Source organism: Lipophrys pholis (genome assembly GCF_963383615.2).
Source record: "Lipophrys pholis genome assembly, chromosome: 20".
NCBI lineage: Eukaryota > Metazoa > Chordata > Actinopteri > Blenniiformes > Blenniidae > Lipophrys > Lipophrys pholis.
In genome coordinates this window covers 22422509-22446784 of record NC_137648.1, presented here as the reverse complement: position 1 = coordinate 22446784, position 24276 = coordinate 22422509, and the positions used below count along the sequence as shown (strand labels likewise).

Sequence of the window (24276 nt, the reverse complement as noted above, 5' to 3'; positions counted from 1 at the left end):
GACTCCCCCCGAGAGAGCGACAGAGACAGACAGGTAGAGAGAAAGACAGATCTCACCAGGAAAGCCTCCCACATAAACAGGGTTGTTAGTCTCAGCAGAGGTGGATTGTGGGTAGGGGTTCTGGGTGGAGAAGCTCCGCCCATCCACCGTCAGACTCAGGGTGTGTTTAGTTTTTCTGGCCAGCAGGTGGTGCCAGCGTCCATCACACAGCAGGTGACCAGTGGAACGCACCGATACTCGCCCAGCGCCGTTGTTGACGTTAAAGATCACCTGGTGGCGAAGAAGACAAAAACTTCAGTCTGGAAACAGTCGGAGCCTTAGAAGCCCTGATGAGTGTCCTGTGACGAGTCTAGAGTCTCCCTTGACGAGTCTCCAGTGATGAGTCTAGAGTCCTCTGTGACGGGTCGAGTCTCCCTTGACGAGTCTCCAATGATGAGTCTCGAGTCTCCTGTGACGGGTCGAGTCTAGAATCTCCTGTGATGAGTCTAGAGTCGCTCATGACGAGTCTAGACTCTCCCTTGACGGGTCACCAGTGATGACGAGTCTCCAGTGAGTCTAAAGTCCCTGGTGATGAGTCTAGAGTCCTCTGTGACGAGTCTAGAGTTTCCTTTGACGAGTCTAGAATCTCCTGTGGCGGGTCTCCCGTGATGACTCTCCCTTGACGAGTCTCGAGTCTCCCTTGACGAATTCCCCGTGATAAGGCTAGAGGCTCCCTTGACGCGCCTAGAGTCCCCGGTGACGAGTCTAGAGTCTCCCGTGATGAGACCCTCATGACGAATCTAGAGTCTCCCGTGACGAGTCTAGAGTACCCGGTGACAAGTCGAGAATCTCCCTTCATGAGTCTAGAATCTCCTGTAGTCTCCCATGACGAATCTAGAGTCTCCAGTGACGAGTCTCCGGTGATGAGTCTGACGTGACGAGTCCAGAGTCTCCAGTGACGAGTCACTCACCTGTCCGTCTATCACCTCCAGACCAATCGCATCCACTTTTGCACTGCTGATCCCCACTAACACGGCTTCTGATTGGCTGGTTCGGAACTCCAGAGACACTGTGAGGTCTGAGCCCACCTTGTACCCATGATGCACTACACACACACACACACACACACACACACACACACACACACAGATTTAAATGATGTAATATCACAACAACAAAAACAACAAATGAAGGAAAAGGACGGCGAAAAGGAAAGGACAGAGGAAAGGAAGGAAAAGAAGAAAAGATAAGGACAGAGGAAAAGGATGAACAGAGAAAAGGGAAGGACAGAGGAAAAGAAAGGGAAATACAGGAAAGGGAAGGAGAGAGGACAGGAAAGGACAGATGAAATGAAGAGATGGACAATAGGAAAGAAGATAGGAAAAGACAAAGGAAAGGAAAGGACAGAGGAAAAGTAAGGACAGAGGAAAGGAAAGGACAGAGGAAAAGTAAGAACAGAGGAAAGGAAAGGACAGAGGAAAAGTAAAGACAGAAGAAAGGAAAGGGCAGAGGAAAGGGAAGGACGGAGGACAGGAAAGGACAGAGAAAAGGAAAGGACAGGGTAAAGGGAAGGACGGAGGACAGGAAAGGACAGAGGAACCGGTTCAGGTCCAGACTTCAGGTCTCATTCCTGCAGTTTGACGACAGGAAGTGGTTTCTAAACGCAGGTCACACGGTTTGTTGGTGACATCACATGATCACTCACTGAGCTCAACGAAGCCACTACCATCAAAGTAACTTCCTGTCTGGTCCGTGTTGAAACAGGAAGTGACATCATGCCTTGAAGCCGGAGCCGACAGATCCAACACGGCACCGTTCAGACTGACGGAACGAATGCAGCCAGCGAGGCTGGTGCTGACCTGGCAGACAGACAGGTAGAGAGAGAGAGACAGGTAGACAGGCAGACAGACAGGTAAAGAGACAGACAGGTAGAGAGGGAGAGAGACAGGTAGACAGACAGGTGAAAACAGTCAGGCAGACACATCATTCTGTCTACATCATAGAGTGAGCAAGTGTGTGTGTGTGTGTGTGTGTGTGTGTGTGTGTGTGTGTGTGTGTGTGTGTGTGTGTGTGTGTGTGTGTGTGTGTGTGTGTGTGTGAGACAGTGTGCATGTGAATGTGCATGTGCGAGTGTGTGTTATACGTTGACCCTCCGGCCGGCGGCGGCGGCAGTGCCCCCCAGGTAAAGTCGTCCGTCCACGTCCAGCTGGTTTCCTCGGACTGAGACGACGTCGGGACTCAGACTGTCGACCGTGATCGTGGCGGCGCGGCGGCTCAGCACAGCGGTCACCTGGGAGACACATAGGTTGAGTCTCCGCCCCCGAGAGCGCCACATGGCTCGTCACTCCACCTACTGTGTGCCAGCGTCCGTCGTTCACCAGGACCGCAGAGGAGACAGAGGCGGAGCCTTTGCCAAGGTCAGCTGACATCACGACCCGCCCCCCCCGCAGCACCACCGCCAGGAAGTCCGTCTGCTGCGAGTCCGTCAGCAGCGCCAGCAACCCGGCCTCCGCCCGGCTCCGCACTGACAACCTGAGAGACACACTGGGCAACGGAAACCAGTCAAGCAACTCAGAGACACGCTAGACAACGGCAACCAGTCAGTTAACACAGAGACACCCTGGGCAACGGCCACCAGTAAAGACAACTCAGAGACACGCTGGGAAACGACAATCAGCAAGGCAACTCAGAGACACTTTGGGCAATGGCAACCAGTCAGGCAACGGCAACCAGTCAGACAACACAGAGACACGCCGATTAACAGACAGAAACAGACAGACAGAGACAGACAGACACAGAGACAGATAGACACAGAGACAGACAGATACAGAGATAGCCACAGACACAGACAGACAGAGACAGACAGAAACAGAGACAGACAGAAACAGAGACAGACAGACACAGAGACAGACAGACACAGAGACAGACAGACACAGAGAAAGATAGACACAGAGACAGACAGATACAGAGATAGCCACAGACAGAGAAAGACAGAGACAGACAGAAACAGAGACAGATAGACACAGAGACAGACAGATACAGAGATAGCCACAGACACAGACAGACAGAGAAAGACAGAAACAGAGACAGACAGAAACGAAGACAGACAGAAACAGAGACAGGGCGTGGACGGTCACCTCTTGCGAACGGCGCTGGGGTCAATGATGAAGGTCATGTGACTGTGTCTCGATGAACCGAAGTGAGCGGCTGACTGAAGGAACTCCGGTTTGATTCCTGACGCACACTACATCAACACACATGAATTATCAGCAACAGAGTACCTGTAACTCCTGGGATTACTCTCAAGCAGAGGGATTACCGTCAGCGCTCCAGGTGTCAGGGCACTCAGGTGTGTGGGCGGAGCCACAGGCAGGTGGGAGGGGTCCGGTGTCGGATCAATATCCTGATCATCAGGTAAGACCACGCCCACTGTCCTCTCCTCCAATAGACAGCTGTCTAACTCCACCCCCTCATACATCATGGCTCCTGATAGGTCCACCAGTCTGCCAATCAAAACAGGTCATCAAACAAGTGTGTGTGTGTGTGTGTGTGTGTGTGTGTGTGTGTGTGTGTGTGTGTGTGTGTGTGTGTGTGTGTGTGTGTGTGTGTGTGTGTGTGTGTGTGTGTGTGTGTGTGTGTGTGTTTGTGTGTGTGAGACCAGTTCAGTTTCTACATGAACTAGTTCAAAGTTCAGTTTACAAATTTTAAAGTGAACTAGTTCAGTTCATAGTTCTAAATTCACAGTTACAATAATGAACTAGTTCATAGTTCTTTTTTTTTTCAATATGTTGCTGCGAGCTATTACCCTCAGAATACTGGTATTTTTCCATTGTTGCCACCCATTCAGTCCACACTAGTAGCAGCTGCAGCTTCCCACCCCTACACTTGAAGTACCGTGATTTCTGGACTATTGAATATGAGCTGCACCCACCAAATTTGAAATGTCGGAGTTACGTGATGCACCTGAACGCATCACCCAGTATCAGCGACATGAAGCTCGTTAACCCTTAAAAAGCCGAGTTCGTCTGCCGCAGGGTTCAAAGCACGTAGAAAAGAAAGAGTAGCGGTAAGTACGGTAATCGTACGAAGATGAAGTATTAATCGTGGAGGCAGAGTCTGAGGTAGAGCTGCTGTCTTCTATTTGTTTTTGCCGCGATGCTTCACATTTTAATGACGTTTGCGGCGGTGCGACTCTGTGGTTGCCAGATTGGCTGTTTTCCTCCTACATGTTAAGGCCCGTTTACGGTGAGCTTTATCGGGTGTTCAACTGGAGGGCTCTATGGAAATCTGGCAACCCTCTTAAACAACGCTGAACTGTGAGCGCCGCTCACAAACACCAGAATGAGCGCCGCTCACAGTGACGTTCATCAGGCAGAAATACAGAACGTTCTGTTCACGTTCGCCCAAAATATGAACGAGTTCACGAACGAGCGTTCACTGAACTCGTTAAGGCACAACACTGTGTGTGACTTACTCTCCTCCAATCACAACGTGTTGGATACAGCCTCTGAATGTTGCAGATAAATCCTGCAATCTGATAGGAAGATGCAAGCCGGCTCCAGTCGGCAGTCCACCAATGAAGAAAGAGGCTGGAGACAGACGAGAAAATCCGCCCGGAAACAGAGAGACAGATTTTTCCTGCTGTTCATCCACCTGCACAGACAGGGACCTGAGAGACAGACAGGTGAGACAGAGAACAGGTGGTGAGACAGAGGGATAGGTGAGACAGGGGGAGAGGTAAGACAGGGTAACAAGTGGTGAGACATACTTCCTGTTGACAGTCAGGATCACAGAGTGATGGACTCCGTCACTGAATGAACCTCCGTCAGGTTTCATCACGGTCACACTGCGAGAGGCTCCGCCCACCTCACCAAGCTCCACCCCCAGGGCACCTGACAGCAGGTGAACAGACAAGAAATGCTGTACGCGCACACGCACACGCACACGCACACACACACACACACACACACACACACACACACACACACACACACACACACACACACACACACACACACACACACACACACACACACACACACACAGGTGAGTTCAGGTGAGTTCAGGTGAGTTCAGATGTGTCATGTGACCTCACCTGTCTGTGAGCTCGGGTTTCACTGAGCGCAGCCAGCAGGACTCCTGATTGGTTGTTGGAAGAAAAGGTGAAAAGTATCTGAGCTTCCTGAGAGAACGACTGAGCGACGATCTGAAGGAATCCTGCAGTCAGCATGGACACACTCTCCACGGCCTGAGGACACAAGGAGACAGTAAGACTCTCCACCGCCTGAAGACACAACAACACAGTGAGACTGTCTACCACCTGAGGACACAACGACACAGTAAGACTCCACTGCCTGAGAACAAAACGACATAGTGAGACTCCACGTCCTGAGGACACAACGACACAGTGAGACTCTCCACTGCCTGAGGACACAACGACAGTGAGACTCCACCGCCTGAGGACACAATGAGACATGACGCCTTGATGTCTGGGTGTGTCAGTGTCTCTGTCTCCTGATTGTTTGATTGAGGACAAGAAGAAAATTTTTGGTAAAGTCAGATAAAGTTTTGGTAGTAAAGTTTTGTTGAAGTTTGGTAGAGGTCAGTAATGTTTGGTAGAGTTTGGGTAGAATTTGGTAGAGGTTAATAATGTTTGGTAGAGGTTAGTAATGTTTGATAAAGTTTGGTAGATGTTAGTAATGTTTGGTAGAGTTTGATAGAGGTTAGTAATGTTTGATAAAGTTTGGTAGAGGTCAGTAATGTTTGGTAGAGGTCAGTAATGTTTGGTAGAGGTTAGTAATGTTTGATAAAGTTTGGTAGAGGTCAGTAATGTTTGGTAGAGGTCAGTAATGTTTGGTAGAGGTTAGTAATGTTTGATAAAGTTTGGTAGATGTTAGTAATGTTTGGTAGAGTTTGGTAGAGGTTAGTAATGTTTGGTAGAGTTTAGGTAAAGTTAGGTAGAGGTTAGTAATGTTTGGTAGAGTTTAGGTAAAGTTTGGTAGAGGTTAGTAATGTTTGGTAGAGTTTGGTAGAGGTTAGTAATGTTTGGTAGAGTTTGGTAGAGGTTAGTAATGTTTGGTAGAGTTTGGTAGAGGTTAGTAATGTTTGGTAAAGTTTGGTAGATGTTAGTAATGTTTGGTAGAGTTTAGGTAAAGTTTGGTAGATGTTAGTAATGTTTGGTAGAGTTTGGTAGAGGTTAGTAATGTTTGGTAAAGTTTAGGTAAGGTTTCTGTACCTGCAGCACGCAGCCCTTCCGGACTCCGTACGCGTCTCTCAACAGGTCAAAGTTGGAGCGAGCGATCTCCACATTCTTGATACAGCCGATGTACGACCGGGACGCCAGCTGTCGCCTAGCAACCACAGAGCAGCAGGTGAGCAGACGCGCCAGGACATCACGGTGTCTCACTCACAACACTCTCACCTGATTGGTCGAGAAGCAGGAAGTCCTCCGATGTAGATCGGGTCCAAGTCTGAGCGGTTCAGGTCCGACGCCGTTCCAGGAGACTCCGCCTCCAAAACCTCCTTCTCTGATGATTGGTCAGCTGCCATGATGGACAGGTAACCTGGAGCACATCAATGTCCAGGGTTACTGTAGCATCAGTATTATTATTGTAGCATTAGCAGTAATATTGTAGCATTGGGAACAAGATTAGCATTAGCAAGATTACTGTAGCATTAGCAGCTGGATTAGCATTAGCAGTGGGACCTTTGCGTTTGTTCCTTTGCAGTGTGACCTTGAACCAACGTCCGGTGTTGTAAAACTTCCTGGAGGTCAAGACCAGAGCACCAGAGCCGAGGTCAAAGGTCAGCCGGACACGCCCCTTCACCAGCTCTATGGACAGGAAGTCCCTCTGTGGAACACAGGAAGTGAGGACGTGTGTGTGTGTGTGTGTGTGTGTGTGTGTGTGTGTGTGTGTGTGTGTGTGTGTGTGTGTGTGTGTGTGTGTGTGTGTGTGTGTGTGTGTGTGTGTGTGTGTGTGTGTGTGTGTGTGTGTGTGTGTGTGTGTGTGTGTGGGCGTGTGTGGGCGTGTGTGGGCGTGCGTGGGCGTGCGTGCGTGCGTGGGCACGCGTGTATCTCAGTGTTCGTGTTTCTGTGTCTGTCTCTCAGTGTTGGACCACAGAAACAGTGTGTGTCAGTGTTACTCACGGTGTTGTTGGACGACAGGAACAACAACAGCCCTGCAGGAGAACGAGTCTTGAACAGAAAGACGACTGACGTTGACGTGGAGCGAAGAGACTTGTGGACCAATGAGAAGCCAGAACCATCGAAGTGGAATGACGTCTCCTCCGCCTGGGGGCTGACAGGAAGACAGGTGGAGACAGGTGGTGAGACAAGTGGTGAGACAGGCGGAAAGACAGGTGGAGAGACAGGCGGAGGTCTTACCTGCTGAAACAGGCACCACAGTCTCCATCCTGCTGCTCGTAGTTCCAGAGTCCGACGTTCTTCTGGTTCAGCGTCGCCTCACCAAGACAGCCCAGGAAGGGGGACGACTGTAGACCAGGACCCTGGGGGGACAGACCTGTGAGCAGGACCCTAGGTGGGACCAGAACCTGTGACCATCTGGACCACTTAGTCTTTGTGGTGACCTGGTAAATCACCACGGTAACATACTGAACATTGCCTGAGGGGAGAGTGTGACCGTGTCACCGTCACAGACACTGGGTGTGTCACCGTCACAGACACTTGGTTTGTCAGTGTACCACCGTCACAGACATTAGGTTTGTCGGTGTGTCACCATCACAGACACTAGGTGTGTCACCGTTACAGACACTCGGTGTGTCAGTGTGTCACTGTCACAGACACTCGGCGTGTCTGTGCGTCACCGTCACAGACACGAGGTGTGTCACCGTCACAGATACAGTACTTTGTATGTCAGCGTGTCACCGTCACAGACACTAGGTGTGTCACCGTCACAGACACTCTGTGTATCAGTGTGTCACCGTCACAGACACTCAGTGTGTCACCTGTTCAGTCACATGGTCAGTCACATGGTCATTCACCTGCCACAGTGTGTTAATGTGTCTCCGTCACAGACACTAGTTGTGTCACCGTCATAGACGCTCGGTATGTCAGTCACCTGGTCAGTCACATGATCAGCCACCTGTTCAGTCACCTGGTCAGTCACCTGGTCAGTGACATGGTCAGTTACATGGTCATTCACCTGCTCAGTCACCTAGTCAGTTACCTCGTCAGTCATCTGGTCAGTCACATGGCCAGTTACCTAGTCAGTCACATGATCATTCACCTGGTCAGTTACCTGTGTGCCGGCCGGCAGCCCTCCAATGTGAAGAACGGTGTTTGCGTCGACATCCAGAACCCGAGACGATCCGGGAGATCTTGCCGTCACTGCAGGAAGTGGCGTCGAGTCCGAGTCCAGCTGGTGGACCGACAGAGAACCGCTGGCGCCAAACCTGGAGGGTCGATCGTGTGACTGTCAAACAGCTGGACCACGTCTGGACCACAGCTGCTGTGGTCCAGGTGTACCGGGTTTACAGGGTGTATCAGGTGTACCGGGTGTACCGGGTGTGGCAGGTGTACCGGGTGTAGCAGGTGTAGCAGGTTTGCTGGGTGTAGAAGGTGTACCGGGTGTAGCAGGTGTGCCGGGTGTAGAAGGTGTACCGGGTGTAGCAGGTGTAGCAGGTTTGCTGGGTGTAGAAGGTGTGCCGGGTGTAGAAGGTGTACCGGGTGTAGCAGGTGTACCGGGTGTAGCAGGTGTGCCGGGTATACCGGGTGTGCAGATGTGTGTTTGCACCGTGTGGCGTTGATTCGGGTCCACCGGTTGTTGGTGATGTCGATGCCGTTCAAGTCCAGCTTGGTTCCACCGGAACCCAAATCCCAGCGCAGAGACACTTTCCCATCATGCACCTCTACAGCCAGGAAGTCCTCCTGAAACACAGAGCGACAAAGACACACTAAAAACTCTGTGCGTGCGTGCGTGCGTGCGTGCGTGCGTGCGTGCGTGCGTGCGTGCGTGCGTGCGTGCGTGCGTGCGTGCGTGCGCTGACCGTGGAGCTGCTGCCCAGGTAGAACAGTAGCTGGTCCCTGGTCCTGGTCTTCACAGTCAGACTCAGCTGGTTGAAGTTACTGGAATGGACGTCTGGTTTGTACGTCCGCACACACTTCCTGTCTGCTGCCACGGCAACCTTGATCTGAAAACAACAGTGAGTGTGTGTGTGTGTTAATGTCAGGTCAAGTCAGCTTTATTTATAGAACACTTTAAAACAGTTGTGGCTGAAGCCAAAGTGCTTCACATAATAGACCAAATAAAATTACAATAGAAGAGTAAAATCAGTAAAAACAGTAAAACAACAATAAAAGCAGCCACAGAGTCTCAAACATGGTTAAAAGCCAGAGACTGAAATTGGGTCTTAAGATTAGTTTTAAAAGTGGACAGTGAGGGGATTGTCTGACGGGCAGTGGAGCTCATTCCACAACAGAACAAGCTCCGCCCCCTCTGAGCTTTGGTCTGGACCTCGGTACCTCCAGAAGCAGCTGATCAGCTGACCGGAGGCACGGAGCAGGGGTGGAGGGGTGGAGCAGCTCAGAGAGGGAGGGCGGGGCCAGACCATTCAGAGATTTAAAAACGAATAAAAGAATCTTCAAATTAATTCTAAAATGACCAGGCAGCCAGTGGAGAGACGCCAGGATGGAGTTCTGTGCTCCGTCTTACCTGCTCCGGGCTGCAGCGTTCTGGACTAACTGGAGACGAGCGAGGGACGACTGGCTGACTCCAACATAAAGAGCGTTACAGTAATCCAGCTGGGACGGAATAAAAGCTGGACTACTGTCTCAAAGTGCTGCTGTGGCAGAATGGTCTTCACCGGTACCTTCTGAGGCGGAAGAAGCTGGACAGAACCACTGTCCTCATCTGAGTCCAGTTTAAAATCACTGTCCATTCTAAAACCCAGCTTTAAAACCATCAGGGGACCCAAGTGGAACAGAGGGGCTTCACAGGAGCCACATGGTCCACTGTGTGGAATGCAGCAGTCACGTCCAGCAGAACCAGAACCAGAACCAGAACCACATGACCACCACCATCGTTAAAAACCCTGAGCAATGCTGACTCTGTGCTGTGCAGTGGTTTAAATCCAGACTGGAAAACTTCTCAAATATTGTGCTCCTCTAGGTCGTCCTTGAGCTGTGAGTGGACAACCTTCTCTACAATCTTTGACATAAAAGGAAGCTTGAACAACAGAAATGATCCTTTGTGTGTGTTAATGTGTGTTAATGTGTGTTAATGTGTGTGTGTTAATGTGTGTTAGTGTGTGTTAATGTGTGTTAATGTGTGTGTGTTAATGTGTGTTAATGTGTGTTAATGTGTGTGTTAAAGTGTGTTAATGTGTGTGTGTTAATGTGTGTTAATGTGTTAAAGTGTGTTTGTGTGTGTTAATGTGTGTGTGTGTTAATGTGTGTGTTAAAGTGTGTTAATGTGTTAAAGTGTGTTTGTGTGTGTTAATGTGTGTGTGTGTTAATGTGTGTGTTAAAGTGTGTTAATGTGTGTGTGTTAATGTGTGTGTGTTATTGTGTGTGTTAATGTGTGTTAATGTGTGTGTTAAAGTGTGTTATTGTGTGTGTTAATGTGTGTTAATGTGTGTATTAAAGTGTGTTATTGTGTGTGTTAATGTGTGTTAATGTGTGTATTAAAGTGTGTTAATGTGTGTTAATGTGTGTATTAAAGTGTGTTAATGTGTGTTAATGTGTGTATTAAAGTGTGTTAATGTGTGTGTACCGAGGCCGCCTGTCTCCGGGCCTGGTTGATCAGGTCTCTGATGTCAGACAGGTTCCTCCCCAGCCGATCTCCCAGCATGCTCAGTGGTTTGCTCCTGTCCATCAGGCGCTGTGTGCGAAGCTCCGCCTCCTCCAGCCTGCGCTGCGCCTCATTGGCTGAGAGGGGAGAGTGAGAGGGTGAGAGGTGCTCGGCAGCTGCCGGTAGTGTCTGGTGGAGGAATCCAACCTGCAGCCTGCGTCTGGCTCATGAGCGTGTTGGTCAGCTGGGCATTGTCCAGCGCCGTCCGGGACTCCTGCAGTCGCTCCCTGACGCCCTGCAGCCGCTGCAGCGCCGCTCGCAGGCCGGAGCCTGCTACTGCAGCCTGCTGCTGAGCCTGCTGCAGCTGCGATGCACCTGGAGGGTGAACACATGGACCACAGGGTGAACACATGAAGCACAGGGTGAACATATGAAGCACAGGGTGAACACATGAAGCACAGGGTGAACACATGAAGCACAGGGTGAACACATGGACCAAAGAGTGAACACATGAAGCACAGGGTGAACACATGAAGCACAGGGTGAACATATGAAGCACAGGGTGAACACATGAAGCACAGGGTGAACATATGAAGCACAGGGTGAACACATGAAGCACAGGATGAACATATGAAGCACAGGGTGAACACATGGACCAAAGAGTGAACACATGAAGCACAGGGTGAACACATGAAGCACAGGGTGAACATATGAAGCACAGGGTGAACACATGAAGCTGGAGCACAGGGTGAACACATGGACCAAAGGGTGAACACATGAAGCACAGGGTGAACATATGAAGCACAGGGTGAACACATGAAGCTGGAGCACAGGGTGAACACATGGACCAAAGGGTGAACACATGAAGCACAGGGTGAACATATGAAGCACAGGGTGAACACATGAAGCTGGAGCACAGGGTGAACACATGGACCAAAGGGTGAACACATGAAGCACAGGGTGAACACATGGACCACAGGGTGAACACATGAAGCACAGGGTGAACACATGAAGCACAGGGTGAACATATGAAGCACAGGGTGAACACATGAAGCACAGGGTGAACACATGAAGCTGGAGCACAGGGTGAACACATGGACCAAAGGGTGAACACATGAAGCACAGGGTGAACACATGGACCAAAGAGTGAACACATGAAGCACAGGGTGAACACATGAAGCACAGGGTGAACATATGAAGCACAGGGTGAACACATGAAGCTGGAGCACAGGGTGAACACATGGACCAAAGGGTGAACACATGAAGCACAGGGTGAACACATGGACCAAAGGGTGAACACATGAAGCACAGGGTGAACACATGAAGCACAGGGTGAACATATGAAGCACAGGGTGAACACATGAAGCTGGAGCACAGGGTGAACACATGGACCAAAGGGTGAACACATGAAGCACAGGGTGAACATATGAAGCACAGGGTGAACACATGGACCAAAGGGTGAACACATGGACCAAAGGGTGATGACATGGACCAAAGGGTGAACACATGAAGCACAGGGATGGACACATGAACAGGTAATACCGTTGGAGAGGAGCTGCAGCTCCCTGATTGGCTGGTTGAGGAGGACGGTGACGTTGGCGACGTCTTGTCTTACCAGTCGCAGTCTACTGGTTACCATGGAGACGTTTCTCTGAAGCTCTGGAGGGTAAACACAGATGAACACATGAACATTTCATCCATGTCATAATCTGAGAGATTTCTGGATTCATCTCAATGTTTCATGTCTTCTAACCTTCAGATGTTTCTCTGATTTCTCGACTCTCTTCGGAAACCTTCACACTGATGTTTCTTTTGGCTTCACATGAATCTGACATCGGCTTCCCTGATTGGCTGGTCTGAAACACACACACACACACACACACACACACACACACACACACACACACACACACACACACACACACACACACACACACACACACACACGAGTGTGTTCAGGTGTACAGACAGTGGTGGGATGGGTTAGGGTCCAGGAGCCTCATTCATAAAACTTGCTTAGGCACAAAACAGGTCCTGAAAGATGCGTACGCCACACAAAGTTTGTGATCTATAAAAATAAACTTGGGGGAGAACTTTGAACCTTGAGCAACACATTTTGGAGACGGGGAACCTGCAGCGCTGATTGTGAGGTGGAGAATTGAAGCCAGATTCATCTCATACATTTAATATCTTCAAATATCAGACTTACAGATCCACATAATCATAAACAGCCAAGCTGCAGAGTTCTAGATGTTTCTGTAGTGGAACATTAATACTGAATCAGCAGTTCTATCTTCATATGTCATAGTTTCATCTTCAAATGATCCAGAGCGGAAAGAACTGACTGATTATCAGTTGTGACAAAGTGAGTAACAATCCGTCTAATGTCAGAGTAAACACATAAATAGTGTGTTTACTCACAGTCGTGAGTAAAGCTGCAGTGTCTGGAGCGCTCACTGACTGTCTGTCTCCGTCTCTGGGGACGTCGGTTCTGTTCCACTTGTTTTTATGAGGATTTACAGCTACAAGGTACAAATATACTAAACTGTATGAACACGGTACAACTAAAGTGAGTCTCTGGGAAAGTCTCATGCAAAAACTAACTGCAACTGAGATGATTTACCAAAGAGGTACAAGTAAAATAAAGAGATTATAGAGTTTATATTGCTTCTTATCTTACAAACCTGATATGTGATACAGGTTAGTATATTTCTACGTTATGGCTGTAAATCCTGATAAAGGACACTGCTGCAGACAGACGACCTCCTCCACCCTCCTCCTCCACCTCTGGAGTGACTGAGGATAAAACACAAAGTCCACTGAGCCTTTTCACCGTCCAACTTCAAACATTTAATTTATAACTTTAATAAACAGATAAAACTTTATCGTTCTTCTGTCTCCAACAAAATGTCTCCTTCCTCTCCGACACTCTGACACACGCTGGCGTCACAACCATGAGGCTGTTTTGGGGTCCAGCAGTGTGTGATGTCACTCTCCTCTTACCCCCACGATGTCACTCTCCTCTCTTCTGACCTCCATGATGTCACTCTCTTCTGACCTCCATGATGTCACTCTCTTCTGACCTCCATGATGTCACTCTCCTCTCTTCTGACCTCCATGATGTCACTCTCTTCTGACCTCCATGATGTCACTCTCCTCTGACCTCCGTGATGTCACTCTCCTCTCTTCTGACCTCCATGATGTCACTCTCCACTGACCTCCGTGATGTCACTCTCCTCTCTTCTGACCTCCGTGATGTCACGCTCCTCTCTTCTGACCTCCATGATGTCACTCTCTTCTGACCTCCATGATGTCACTCTCCTCTGACCTCCGTGATGTCACTCTCCTCTCTTCTGACCTCCATGATGTCACTCTCCACTGACCTCCGTGATGTCACTCTCCTCTCTTCTGACCTCCGTGATGTCACTCTCCTCTCTTCTGACCTCCATGATGTCACTCTCCTCTCTTCTGACCTCCATGATGTCACTCTCCACTGGCCTCCCCCTTCAGATCAGACTCTTCTCCTCCACCTCTGCAGTCACTGATCTCTCTGAGACTCTCACAGTATTTCCAGCAGTGACAACGTGATGCTGATTCCACTACCGTGACCAAATAATATCCTCTCCTGACCTCCACCTCCTCCATCACTAGTTCTCTCTCCGTAAAATAAATTTTCTTCGTCTTTTCTGTCAAGATTTAGCATCAAATCCCAGCGATCAACAATAATATTGACGAGGCACTTTGCCTTGACCATTTATGGTAAAAAGTGGGCGTGTTGAGGGCGGGGTCTGAACTGAACCTTCCAGGTGGACTGGATCTATAAAAGGAAACTGGTGGAGATGTACATACGCACGGTTTTATTGATCCAAATTTTTTTGGGCACACGCCATTTTCTGCTTTTGGGTGCGTGTATATCTTTAGTAGGAATCCTAGGAATGTTTTATAAATGAGGCCCTGGTCAGTTCCAGGTCCAGGTCTAGGAGAGGACCAAGACCAGGACTAGGACTAGGTCCAGGACCAGGTCTCACCATGGCCACCGTGGCGGCTGCAGACTGGAACGCAGTGGAAGCAGCCTGGTGGGCGGAGTCAACTCCCTCTGTGATGTCATTTCTTGTCTCAGCCAATCGGACGGCGTTTCCTGACACATTCCTCACCGAGGACACAGAGCTGCAAGAACAGTGTGTTAATGACACACGCACACGCACACGCACGCACGCACGCACACGCACACACACCTTTGCACGTGGTGGGTGTGGCTCTGCAGCAGGTGGGCGTGGCTTTCTGCTCGATAAACATTCTCCAGAGCGTCTGTCATCTTCAGTCCAACCACCAGATTGTCGACTTGTTTCCTCAGCAGGGGGCGCCACTGCTCCAGCTGACTGGACAACACCTCCACCTGCTGGACAGGAGAGAGAACACAACTGTTACAACACCTCCCCTGTTGGACAGGTGAGAGAACACAACACCTCCCCTGCTGGACAGGTGCAGTATTGCAGCGACTCACTGAGCTGCTGCTGATCAGATCCTCGGTGAGAACGACTGCAGATCCAAGAGACGAACGACTTTCCTCAATGTTTCTCTCAGCAGAACGATGGCCTGCAGCCTGGTTCTGCAGGACAGACTGACAGAGACAGAGACCATCAACAGCCTGGTCCTGCATGCTGCCCCCTGCTGGTCGGTGTCATGTGGGACGTTTTTAACCAAAACTTAATGAATCAAGAAGAATTCATGTTCTGCCAGAAAAGACGTTTCTAAACTTTTCACACGTCAACCGAGATCCTCCGTCCTCTTCTGTGTGTGTGTGTGTGTGTGTGTGTGTGTGTGTGTGTGTGTGTGTGTGTGTGTGTGTGTGTGTGTGTGTGTGTGTGTGTGTGTGTGTGTGTGTGTGTGTGTGTGTACCTGGTGTTGCTGCAGCAGTGTGTGTGAGGTCTCCAGCAGAGTGTGCGTTTCTGTGTTTCTGTGTGAAGCCTCTCTGAGGTGTGTGTGTGCGAGTTGCAGCGTTTCCATGGCGACAGTCAAACTGGTACGAAGTGGACCGAGTCCGTCATGAAGACTTTTGGACAAGAAGTCCAACTGGAGCGAGCGAACAAGAGACTCTGAGAAGCTGGAGAGAGAGAGCAGTTAGTGTTTCATTCATTCATTCATTCATTCATTCACTCTTGCTAAAGTCACCTCAGCTCCTGATTGGCTGCTTTTTCTGCTGCTGTTTGGTTGACAGATCTGATGTCCTCCACTAGAAGCTGTGCTTCCTTCATCAGACGCGTTTGATTGGCTGAATCCAGCTCCTTGGCCGAGTCAGGGTCCAGCTGCTCCGCCTCCCTCTGCAGCTCTGACCAATCACAGGAGGCCGTTGTTAGGCTTGGTTCAGTGTTGTAACGTCTCTGTCACTTTCCCATCCCTGTAACGTCCCTCTAACATCTCTGTCCCTGCAACGTCTCTGTAATGTCTCTGTAACATCTCTGTAACTTCACTGTCCCTGTAAGGTCCCTCTAACATCTCTGTAACCTCTCTGTCCTTGTAAGGTCCCTCTAATGTCCCTCTAAGGTCTCTGTCCCTGTAACGTCCCTATAACGTCTCTGTAACTTCACTGTCCCTGTAACGTCCCTCTAACATCTCTGTCCCTGCAATGTCTCTGTAACTTCACTGTCCCTGTAAGGTCCCTCTAACATCTCTGTAACGTCTCTATCCCTGTAATGTCTCTGTCCTCTATGTCTCTGTAATGTCTGTCCCTGTAACATCCCTGTAATGTCCTTCTTACTTTCCACAGTCTCCTGAAGCGTCCTGATCTTCTCCAGAAGAAGCGTCGTCCTGCTGAAGCTGCTGCTGGTCGACAAGCTGACGACCTCCAGGTCACCTGTCAGGTGAGTGAGCTGGCCAATCAGAGCAGAGAACAGTCAGTCAGTGAGCTGGCCAATCAGACTGAACAGCCTGTAATGTGACACCAACAGAACCAGACCAACAGAACCCCACCTGCGTCAGCAGATCATTAAGGTCGGACTTCACTTGATCCAAATCGTCTTCCAGTCCGGGAAGAAGCTCCGCCCACGAGTTGGAGAACAACGCCTGTATGGGAACATCACACACACTGAACCACAAACACTGAACCAGACACACACACACACACAAACACACACACACACACACACACACACACACATACTGAACCACAAACACTGAACCTAACGGGGGTCTGCACCTGCAGGTCACTACTCTGGTTCTCCAGCTGCAGCAGCTGCCAGAACGGCGCAGAGGAAATGGCACTGATGTTGACGGAGCGCAGGACATCGTGGAGTCGGTCCAGGTCGTCCAGCAGGACGCCGGAGCAGCGGGCATCACACGCTGGGGGAGAAACCAACACATCACACATCGTGTGTGTGTGTGTGTGTGTGTGTGTGTGTGTGTGTGTGTGTGTGTGTGTGTGTGTGTATTTGTTTGTTTGTTGTGCTGTACTCACACACACACTTGGCTCCCTGCTTTGCATGTCGATGTTCACACTGGTCACATGATTGACCTTTGACCCCTGCTCGACACTCACATTGTCCAGTCAGGTGGTCACAAAGCGAGTGAAGGGAGCCCCACCCACTGCAGTCACAAGGTGCACAGGTCCCGCCCACAACCGAGGGGTTTCCATAGTAACCAACTGCACACCTACAGCACAAGAGAGGAGAGAAACTGAAAGTTGTAACTCCGGCTTGTTGTAACGTCAACTCGTTGTAACGTCAACTCGTTGTAACGTCAACTCGTTGTAACGTCAACTCGTAACCCTGGCAAGTTTTAACACCGACTCGTAGCGCTGACTTGTTGTAACCCTGGCTAGTTGTAATGCTGACTTGTTGTAACAATTGCTCATTGTAACCCCGGCTCGTTGTAATGCCGGCTCGTTGTAATGCCGGCTCGTTGTAACCCCAACTCATTGTAACGTTGACTCGTTGTAACCCCGGCTTGTTGAAACGTCGACTCGTTGTAACCTCGGCAACTTGCAACGCCGACTCGTTGTAACGCTGACTCACTGTAACGCTGACTCACTGTAACGCTGACTCGCTGTAACGCTGACTCGCTGTAACCCCGGCTTGTTGTAACTCCAGCTCATTGTAACGTCGACTTGTTACGTCGATTCGTTGTAACGTCGACCCATTGTAACCCTGACTCATCGTAACCCTGGCTCATTGTAACGTCGACTCATAGTAACGTGGACTCGTCGTAACCCCGGGTCATTGTAACGCTGACTCGCTGTAACCCCGGCTCGTTGTAACTCCAGCTCATTGTAACGTCGACTTGTTACGTTGATTCGTTGTAACGTCGACCCGTTGTAACGGCGACTTGCTGTAACTCCGACTCATTTCAATCACAACTTGTTTTAAGGACGAGTTGTAACAGACTCTGAACGCTCCAGAACGACTCACCTCTCACAGTATCGACCCTCGTAGCCGGTCTGACAGGAAGTGCAGCGGAAATCACCGGCAGTCCCGTCAGACACACAGGTGGGACTGAAACTACACACACACACACACACACACACACACACACACACACACACACACACACACACACACACACACACACACACACACACACACACACACATCAGGTGACTGTAAACGTCACAGGGCCATGAGAACAGGGGGTGCAATGATACCTGTTGTCCTGTAGGGGGCAGGCACATGGTGAACAATCACTGATGGAGCCATTAACGTTTCCATGGTAACCTGGAGAACAGAGCTCACAGCTCCGCCCACCAGTGTGATGTCGACAGTCCTTTGAAAGAAAATATAACAATAATACAATCTGACGTAAAGTTTGCTGACAAAACCCCAATTCAGAGTGTGTAGACCTCTTGATCTGTCAACCCATGGACCCGTCTGACAGTCTCAACTCTGGGCATGACAGGTCTCACCTGACAGTCTTTACTCTGGGAAACACAGTTCTCACTTGACAATCTCCACTCTAGTTAACACAGCTCTCACCTGACAATCTCCACTCTGGGCAACATAGCGCTCACCTGACAGTCTCCACTCTGGACGTTATAGCTCTCACCTGACAGTCTCCACTCTGGGTGTGACAGGTCTCACCTGACAGTCTTTACTCTGGGTAGCACAGTTCTCCCCTAACGGTCTCCACTCTGGGGATGACAGCTCTCACCTGACAGACTTCACTCTGAGAGACACAGCTCTCACCTGACAGTCTCCACTCTGGTTAACACAGCTCTCACCTGACAGACTTCACTCTGCGCAACACAGCTCTCACTTGACAATCTCCACTCTGGTTAACACAGCTCTCACCTGACAGTCTCCACTCTGGTTAACACAGCTCTCACCTGACAGTCTCCACTCTTAACGTCAAAGCTCTCACCTGACAGTCTCCACTCTGGGTGTCACAGCTCTCACTGTGGTTGTTGCAGCGACATCGGACACACGGATGAACAAACATGGACTTCTGAGAGCGAGACGACAACTCAGACAGAGGCTGACGGAAATAACCAGCTGCACAGTCCTGGAGCGAGAGAGAGAAAGATAGATGGAGAGAGAGAGGGAGAGAGAGACTGATGAGTGTATTGGTTGATTTGATTAATTTGTCAAGTTCAACTTGATGGTTGAACAGGTTGCCGTGGTAACCATAATGTGACGTTAAACAGGTTGCCATGGTAACCACGGTTTGACGTTACCTCACAGGACAGTCCGCTGTACCCCGGTGGACAGACACAAGATTCAATCAGTGTGGCTCCGCCCCCTCTGACCTCCGACTCCTGAGCCACCTCAGCTGCCGTCTCCATGGTGATGTTGGAGATCCTGAAGGACAAGCCAGTCTGTAAATGTCTGTAACAGTCTGTCGGTAACAATCTGTAACGGTCTGTAACGACCTGTAACGATCTGTAACAACCTCTAACAGTCTGTCTGTAACAGTCTGTAACGGTCTGTAACAATCTCTAACAGTCTGTCTGTAACAGTCTGCAATGGTCTGTAACAATCTGTAAAGTCTGTAACGGTCTGTAATGGTCGAACAATCTGTCATGATCTTTAACAATCTGTAACAATCTGTAATGGTCTGTAACAAGCTGTAATGGTTTGTGACAGTCTGTAACGGTTTGTAACAATCTGTAATGTCTGTAACGGTCGAACAATCTGTCATGATCTTTAACAATCTGTAACAATCTGTAATGTCTGTAATGGTCTGTAACAGTCTAACAGTCTGTCTATAATGGTCTGTAATAGTCTGTAACAATCTCTTACAGTCTGTAACGGTCTGTACCAATCTGTAATGTCTGTCTGTAACAGTCAATAACGGTCTGTCACAATCTGTAATGGTCTGTAACAGTCTGTAACAATCTCTTACAGTCTGTAAGAATCTGTAATGGTCTGTAACAGTCTGTAACAATCTCTTACAGTCTGTAAGAATCTGTAATGGTCCGTAGCGGTCTTTAATGTGGAGACTGTCTGTTCCACCACCATTTTATCTAAGACAAGATGAATCCCACAGGAGAGGAGTAAATCATAGGAATTTTATAAAAATCTAAATTACCTCCATAGGTAAAAAAAATCCCACAACAATCAGATGTGGACTGATAAATATTCATTCTTTATCGTCAAAATCTTTACTTGTAAGTGATTTGATAATAGTTCATTTATTTACTCTCACTGAAACCTGGTTAAAAAGATGAATATCTCAGCCTAAAGGAAGCAACTCCCAAAACTCATGTTAACCATCATAGGAGGAGGAGGAGGAGGAACATCTATCTAGAACTCTAGTCTTCTTATTGATCCCAGACCGAAAACTAACCAGAAATCCTTTGAAAGTCTCACTCTGAATCTCATGACTCTGACCAGAAAACACAGCAGCCAGTTCTACTTGTTGTACTGTACCGTCCTCCTGGACCATACTCACTTTCAGACTTTCTCTCTACTTTAGTACTGAGCTCAGATAAAGTCATTATAGTGGGAGACTTTAACATTCATGTAGATGTTGACAATGAGCCTTAACATTGCATTTAGCTCATTACTGGACACAATTGGATTTTCACAGAAGGTGAATGAACCCACTCATTATCTTAATCACATGCTTCATCTTGTCCTCACTTATGGAATTGACATTGATCAATTAATGGTTCTTCCTCACAACCCTCTGTTGTCAGATCACTTCCTGATATCATTTGAATTTACATTAACTGGATTTATAGCCCCGGAAAAAAATATGGGAATATAAGAGATATCTATCCGACAATGCTGTAGCCAAATTCAGGGAAGTACTCTCATCAATACTGACTTCAGTTCCATCCATGGATCCAGCAGTAAACAGCTGTCACACCATTGGGCCTACTCGGGCTGACTTGGTTGTAGATGGAACAGCAGCCTTACTTTGTTCCACACTTAATTCCATTGCTCCCTTGAAGATAAAAGCAACAACTCAGTGGAGGACAGCTCCATGGTACAATGATAATTTGCGAACTTTAAAGAAATCAGCACGAAAATTAGAGAAGAAATGGTACTTAACTCAGTTAGAAGTATTTCGAACAGCTTAGAGAGATAGTTTGTTAATCTACAAAAAATCCCTTCGTAAAACCCGAAATACCTCCTATTCCTCCTTAACAGAAGAAAACAAGAACAATCCTAGATTTCTCTTCGGTACTATAGCCAGGCTGACAAAATGTCACAGCTCTGTAGAACCTCATATCCCTTCAACTTTGAGCAGTAATGACTTCGTAAACTTCTTTAATGACAAAATTCTAACTATTAGGGATCAAATTAAAGACTCACTGCCCAGTGCAGTCGCAGATCGATCAACTACATCTTCAGACTTGTTAGTGGAGCTGGATTTCCAGTTATCCAGCTTCCATCCTGTAGAAGTCCTTGAGTTCTCCTCAATGGTGGCTTCATCTAAACCAAAACCTTGCCTACTAGATCCAATCAACACTAAACTGTTTAAAGATATTGTCCCTGTGATTAGTACATCAATATCAGATCAGATCAAGATATCTTTAATAACAGGTTATGTACCACAAGCCTTTAAGGTTGCTGTTGTTAAACCTCTTCTTAAAAAACCTAACCTTGACCCAGGTGTCTTAGCAAGTTACAGGCCAATATCCAACCTTCCTTTTATTTATAAAATCCTAGACAAAGTGGTTGCAAGTCAGTTATGCGACCATTTAAGCAAAAATGACCTATTTGAGTCTTTCCAGTCGGGTTTTAGATTCATCATAGTACAGAGACTCTGGTCAAAGTTGCTAATGATCTTCTCGTAGCCTCAGACAAAGGACTGGTCTCTGTTCTGGTCCTGTTAGATCTCAGTGCTGCATTTGATGCTATTGATCAGAACATTGGTACTATTGATCATAACATCCTATTACAGAGACTAGAACTCATCATCGGGCTTAAAGGTACAGCACTAAATTGGTTCCGATCATATTTCTCAGAGAGGTTCCACTTCGTTCATGTTCACGATAACTCTTCAGTTCAGACTGAAGTTAAACATGGAGTTCCACAGGGTTCTGTCTTAGGTCCTACACTTTTCACTTTATACATGCTTGCTGTAGGGAATATAATTAAAAAACACTCCATGAACTTCTATTGTTATGCAGATGACACACAAATCTATTTATGTCTGAAACCAGACGATAGTAACCAACGTTCTAAACTGGAAGCTTGTCTTGAAGACATAAAGGTTGGATGAGCCGTAGTTATTACATCTGGCCCAAAACATCTCAGAGAGAAACTATCTAAAGATCGAGTAACACTAGATGGTATTACTTTGTCCTCCAGTACCACTGTGAGGAACCTGGGAGTTACTTTTGAACAGGATTTATCCTTCAACTCCCACATTAAACAAATCTGCAAGACTTCCTTTTTTCACCTCCGTAATATTTCCAAAATTAGAAACATGCTGAATCAGAGTGATGCTCAAAAACGAATCCATAATTTGTTACTTCGAGAGTAGATTATTGTAACTCCTCCCTATTATCAGGGTGTCCAAATAACTGCTTAAAAAGTCTTCAATTGATTCAAAATGCGGCAGCGAGAGTCCTGACAAGAACCAGCATCAGAGATCACGTCACTCCGATACTAACCTCTCTTCATTGGCTCCCTGTTCAATTTAGAATAGAATTTAAAATCCTTCTTTTAACTTAGAAAGCTCTGAACAACCAGGATCGTATCTTAAGGAACTGTTACTCCCATATGTCCCCAGAAGAACACTTCGTTCTCAGAGTGCTGGCTGACTGGAGGTTCCTAGGTTTTCTAAAAGTAGAACGGGAGGCAGAGCTCTCAGCTTTCAGGCTCCTCTTATGTGGAACCAGATCCCAGTTTCAGTTCGGGAGGCTGAAACAGGCTCTACTTTAAAGGCGAGACTCAAGACTTTTCTATTTACTAAAGCTACAGTTAGGGCTGCGTCAAACCCCCCCACCTCTCTCTCGACCTCCCCTACCCGAACCAGGGTGGGTTTCCAAGGTTTGTATCTCCTCTTCAATCTATCTTTCTGTCTATTCTATCTTTTCCTCTTCTCTATCCCCTCACCCCAACCGGTCAGCAGAAAGCATCCACCCCTGACTCTGGTTTCTACAAAAGTTTCTTCCTGTTAGAGGGAGTTCTTCCTTTCTACAGTTGCAAACAAACCTGCTTGCTCATGTAGATTTGTTGAGTTTTTCTCCTTTCTCTGTTAAAAGCACGTAGAAATGGCTGTGTTGTATTTGGTGCTATATAAAGAAAGTTTAATTGAATTTAATTGAATTAATGGTCTGTAACGGTCTGTAACAGCCGGTCTGTAACTCACCTGCTCTGCATCAGTCTGCTGCCGTACGAAGCTTTGATCATCACGTATTGGACGTCACTGAGGACGAACATGAAATCGTCTCGACTCACCGATGATTCTAGAACGGAGTTAAAGTACCTCCACTGGTACTGCACACACACACACACACACACACCGTTGTTAAGACCGTTGGAAGTGTTGTCATCGTCATGGCGACGTGGTGTTACCTCTGTCAGGCGGATGTTGTGCTGAGTCGTCACGCCGTTAGCGGGGGGAGTCACGTCGGTGTAGATGAGGAGTTTTCTCAAAGTACCGCCCCTGAGCAGCACCTGAGGCTCCTGATTGGACGGCCCGGAACCGTCCTCAGCGTAGAAAGTTACAACGTACGACAGCAGCCCGCCATACGACAACAACTGCACAGTCAAAGAAACACACATAGTGAACACACACACACACACACACACACACACACAATAAACACACACACTCTGTGGTACCTTGCGTCCCTGGAACTGCTCCGGCAGCTTCCAGTACAAAGGACCCGTCAGCTGGTTGGAGCGAAGCTGTGGTGCGTCCAGCACTGTGTCGCCGCCCTGCTGGTAGACTGCAGACACTGTAGACTGCAGATCGGACTGATGGACCAGGGAGAGCCGAGCTGCAGGGTCCAGGCCCTCCTGGAACAGTCAACACAACTCACTCTGGTTTTTATTAACTTCCACCCTCTAACCTCCACCCTCTACCCTCTAATCTCCACCCTCTGCCCTCCACCCTCTACCGTCCAACCTCTAACATCCACCATCTAACCTCCACCCGC

At 48.3% G+C, this 24276-nt stretch overlaps 1 protein-coding gene across 1 annotated transcript in view; it reads right to left on the bottom strand.

Annotated features, from left to right (window-relative positions):
* Positions 1–24276, bottom strand: part of lama1 (laminin, alpha 1) — a 34152-nt gene that overhangs the window by 273 nt on the left and 9603 nt on the right. The window contains exons 21-57 of the mRNA XM_080489986.1: positions 23960–24136; positions 23690–23875; positions 23484–23611; positions 19390–19513; positions 19077–19217; positions 18364–18482; positions 18131–18220; positions 17182–17375; positions 16924–17066; positions 16698–16790; positions 16486–16597; positions 15900–16056; positions 15749–15800; positions 15232–15336; positions 14963–15123; positions 14746–14894; positions 12270–12386; positions 10935–11102; positions 10710–10864; positions 8986–9129; positions 8733–8866; positions 8238–8391; positions 7364–7485; positions 7127–7277; positions 6686–6830; positions 6401–6542; positions 6215–6329; positions 5075–5227; positions 4748–4899; positions 4454–4648; positions 3299–3482; positions 3117–3223; positions 2334–2523; positions 2123–2269; positions 1685–1838; positions 951–1084; positions 57–270 (exon numbers count right to left, since the gene is read on the bottom strand). Coding sequence (XP_080346112.1) covers positions 57–270; positions 951–1084; positions 1685–1838; positions 2123–2269; positions 2334–2523; positions 3117–3223; positions 3299–3482; positions 4454–4648; positions 4748–4899; positions 5075–5227; positions 6215–6329; positions 6401–6542; positions 6686–6830; positions 7127–7277; positions 7364–7485; positions 8238–8391; positions 8733–8866; positions 8986–9129; positions 10710–10864; positions 10935–11102; positions 12270–12386; positions 14746–14894; positions 14963–15123; positions 15232–15336; positions 15749–15800; positions 15900–16056; positions 16486–16597; positions 16698–16790; positions 16924–17066; positions 17182–17375; positions 18131–18220; positions 18364–18482; positions 19077–19217; positions 19390–19513; positions 23484–23611; positions 23690–23875; positions 23960–24136 — 5308 coding nt within the window. The remainder of the gene's footprint in view (positions 1–56; positions 271–950; positions 1085–1684; positions 1839–2122; positions 2270–2333; positions 2524–3116; positions 3224–3298; positions 3483–4453; positions 4649–4747; positions 4900–5074; positions 5228–6214; positions 6330–6400; positions 6543–6685; positions 6831–7126; positions 7278–7363; positions 7486–8237; positions 8392–8732; positions 8867–8985; positions 9130–10709; positions 10865–10934; positions 11103–12269; positions 12387–14745; positions 14895–14962; positions 15124–15231; positions 15337–15748; positions 15801–15899; positions 16057–16485; positions 16598–16697; positions 16791–16923; positions 17067–17181; positions 17376–18130; positions 18221–18363; positions 18483–19076; positions 19218–19389; positions 19514–23483; positions 23612–23689; positions 23876–23959; positions 24137–24276) is intronic.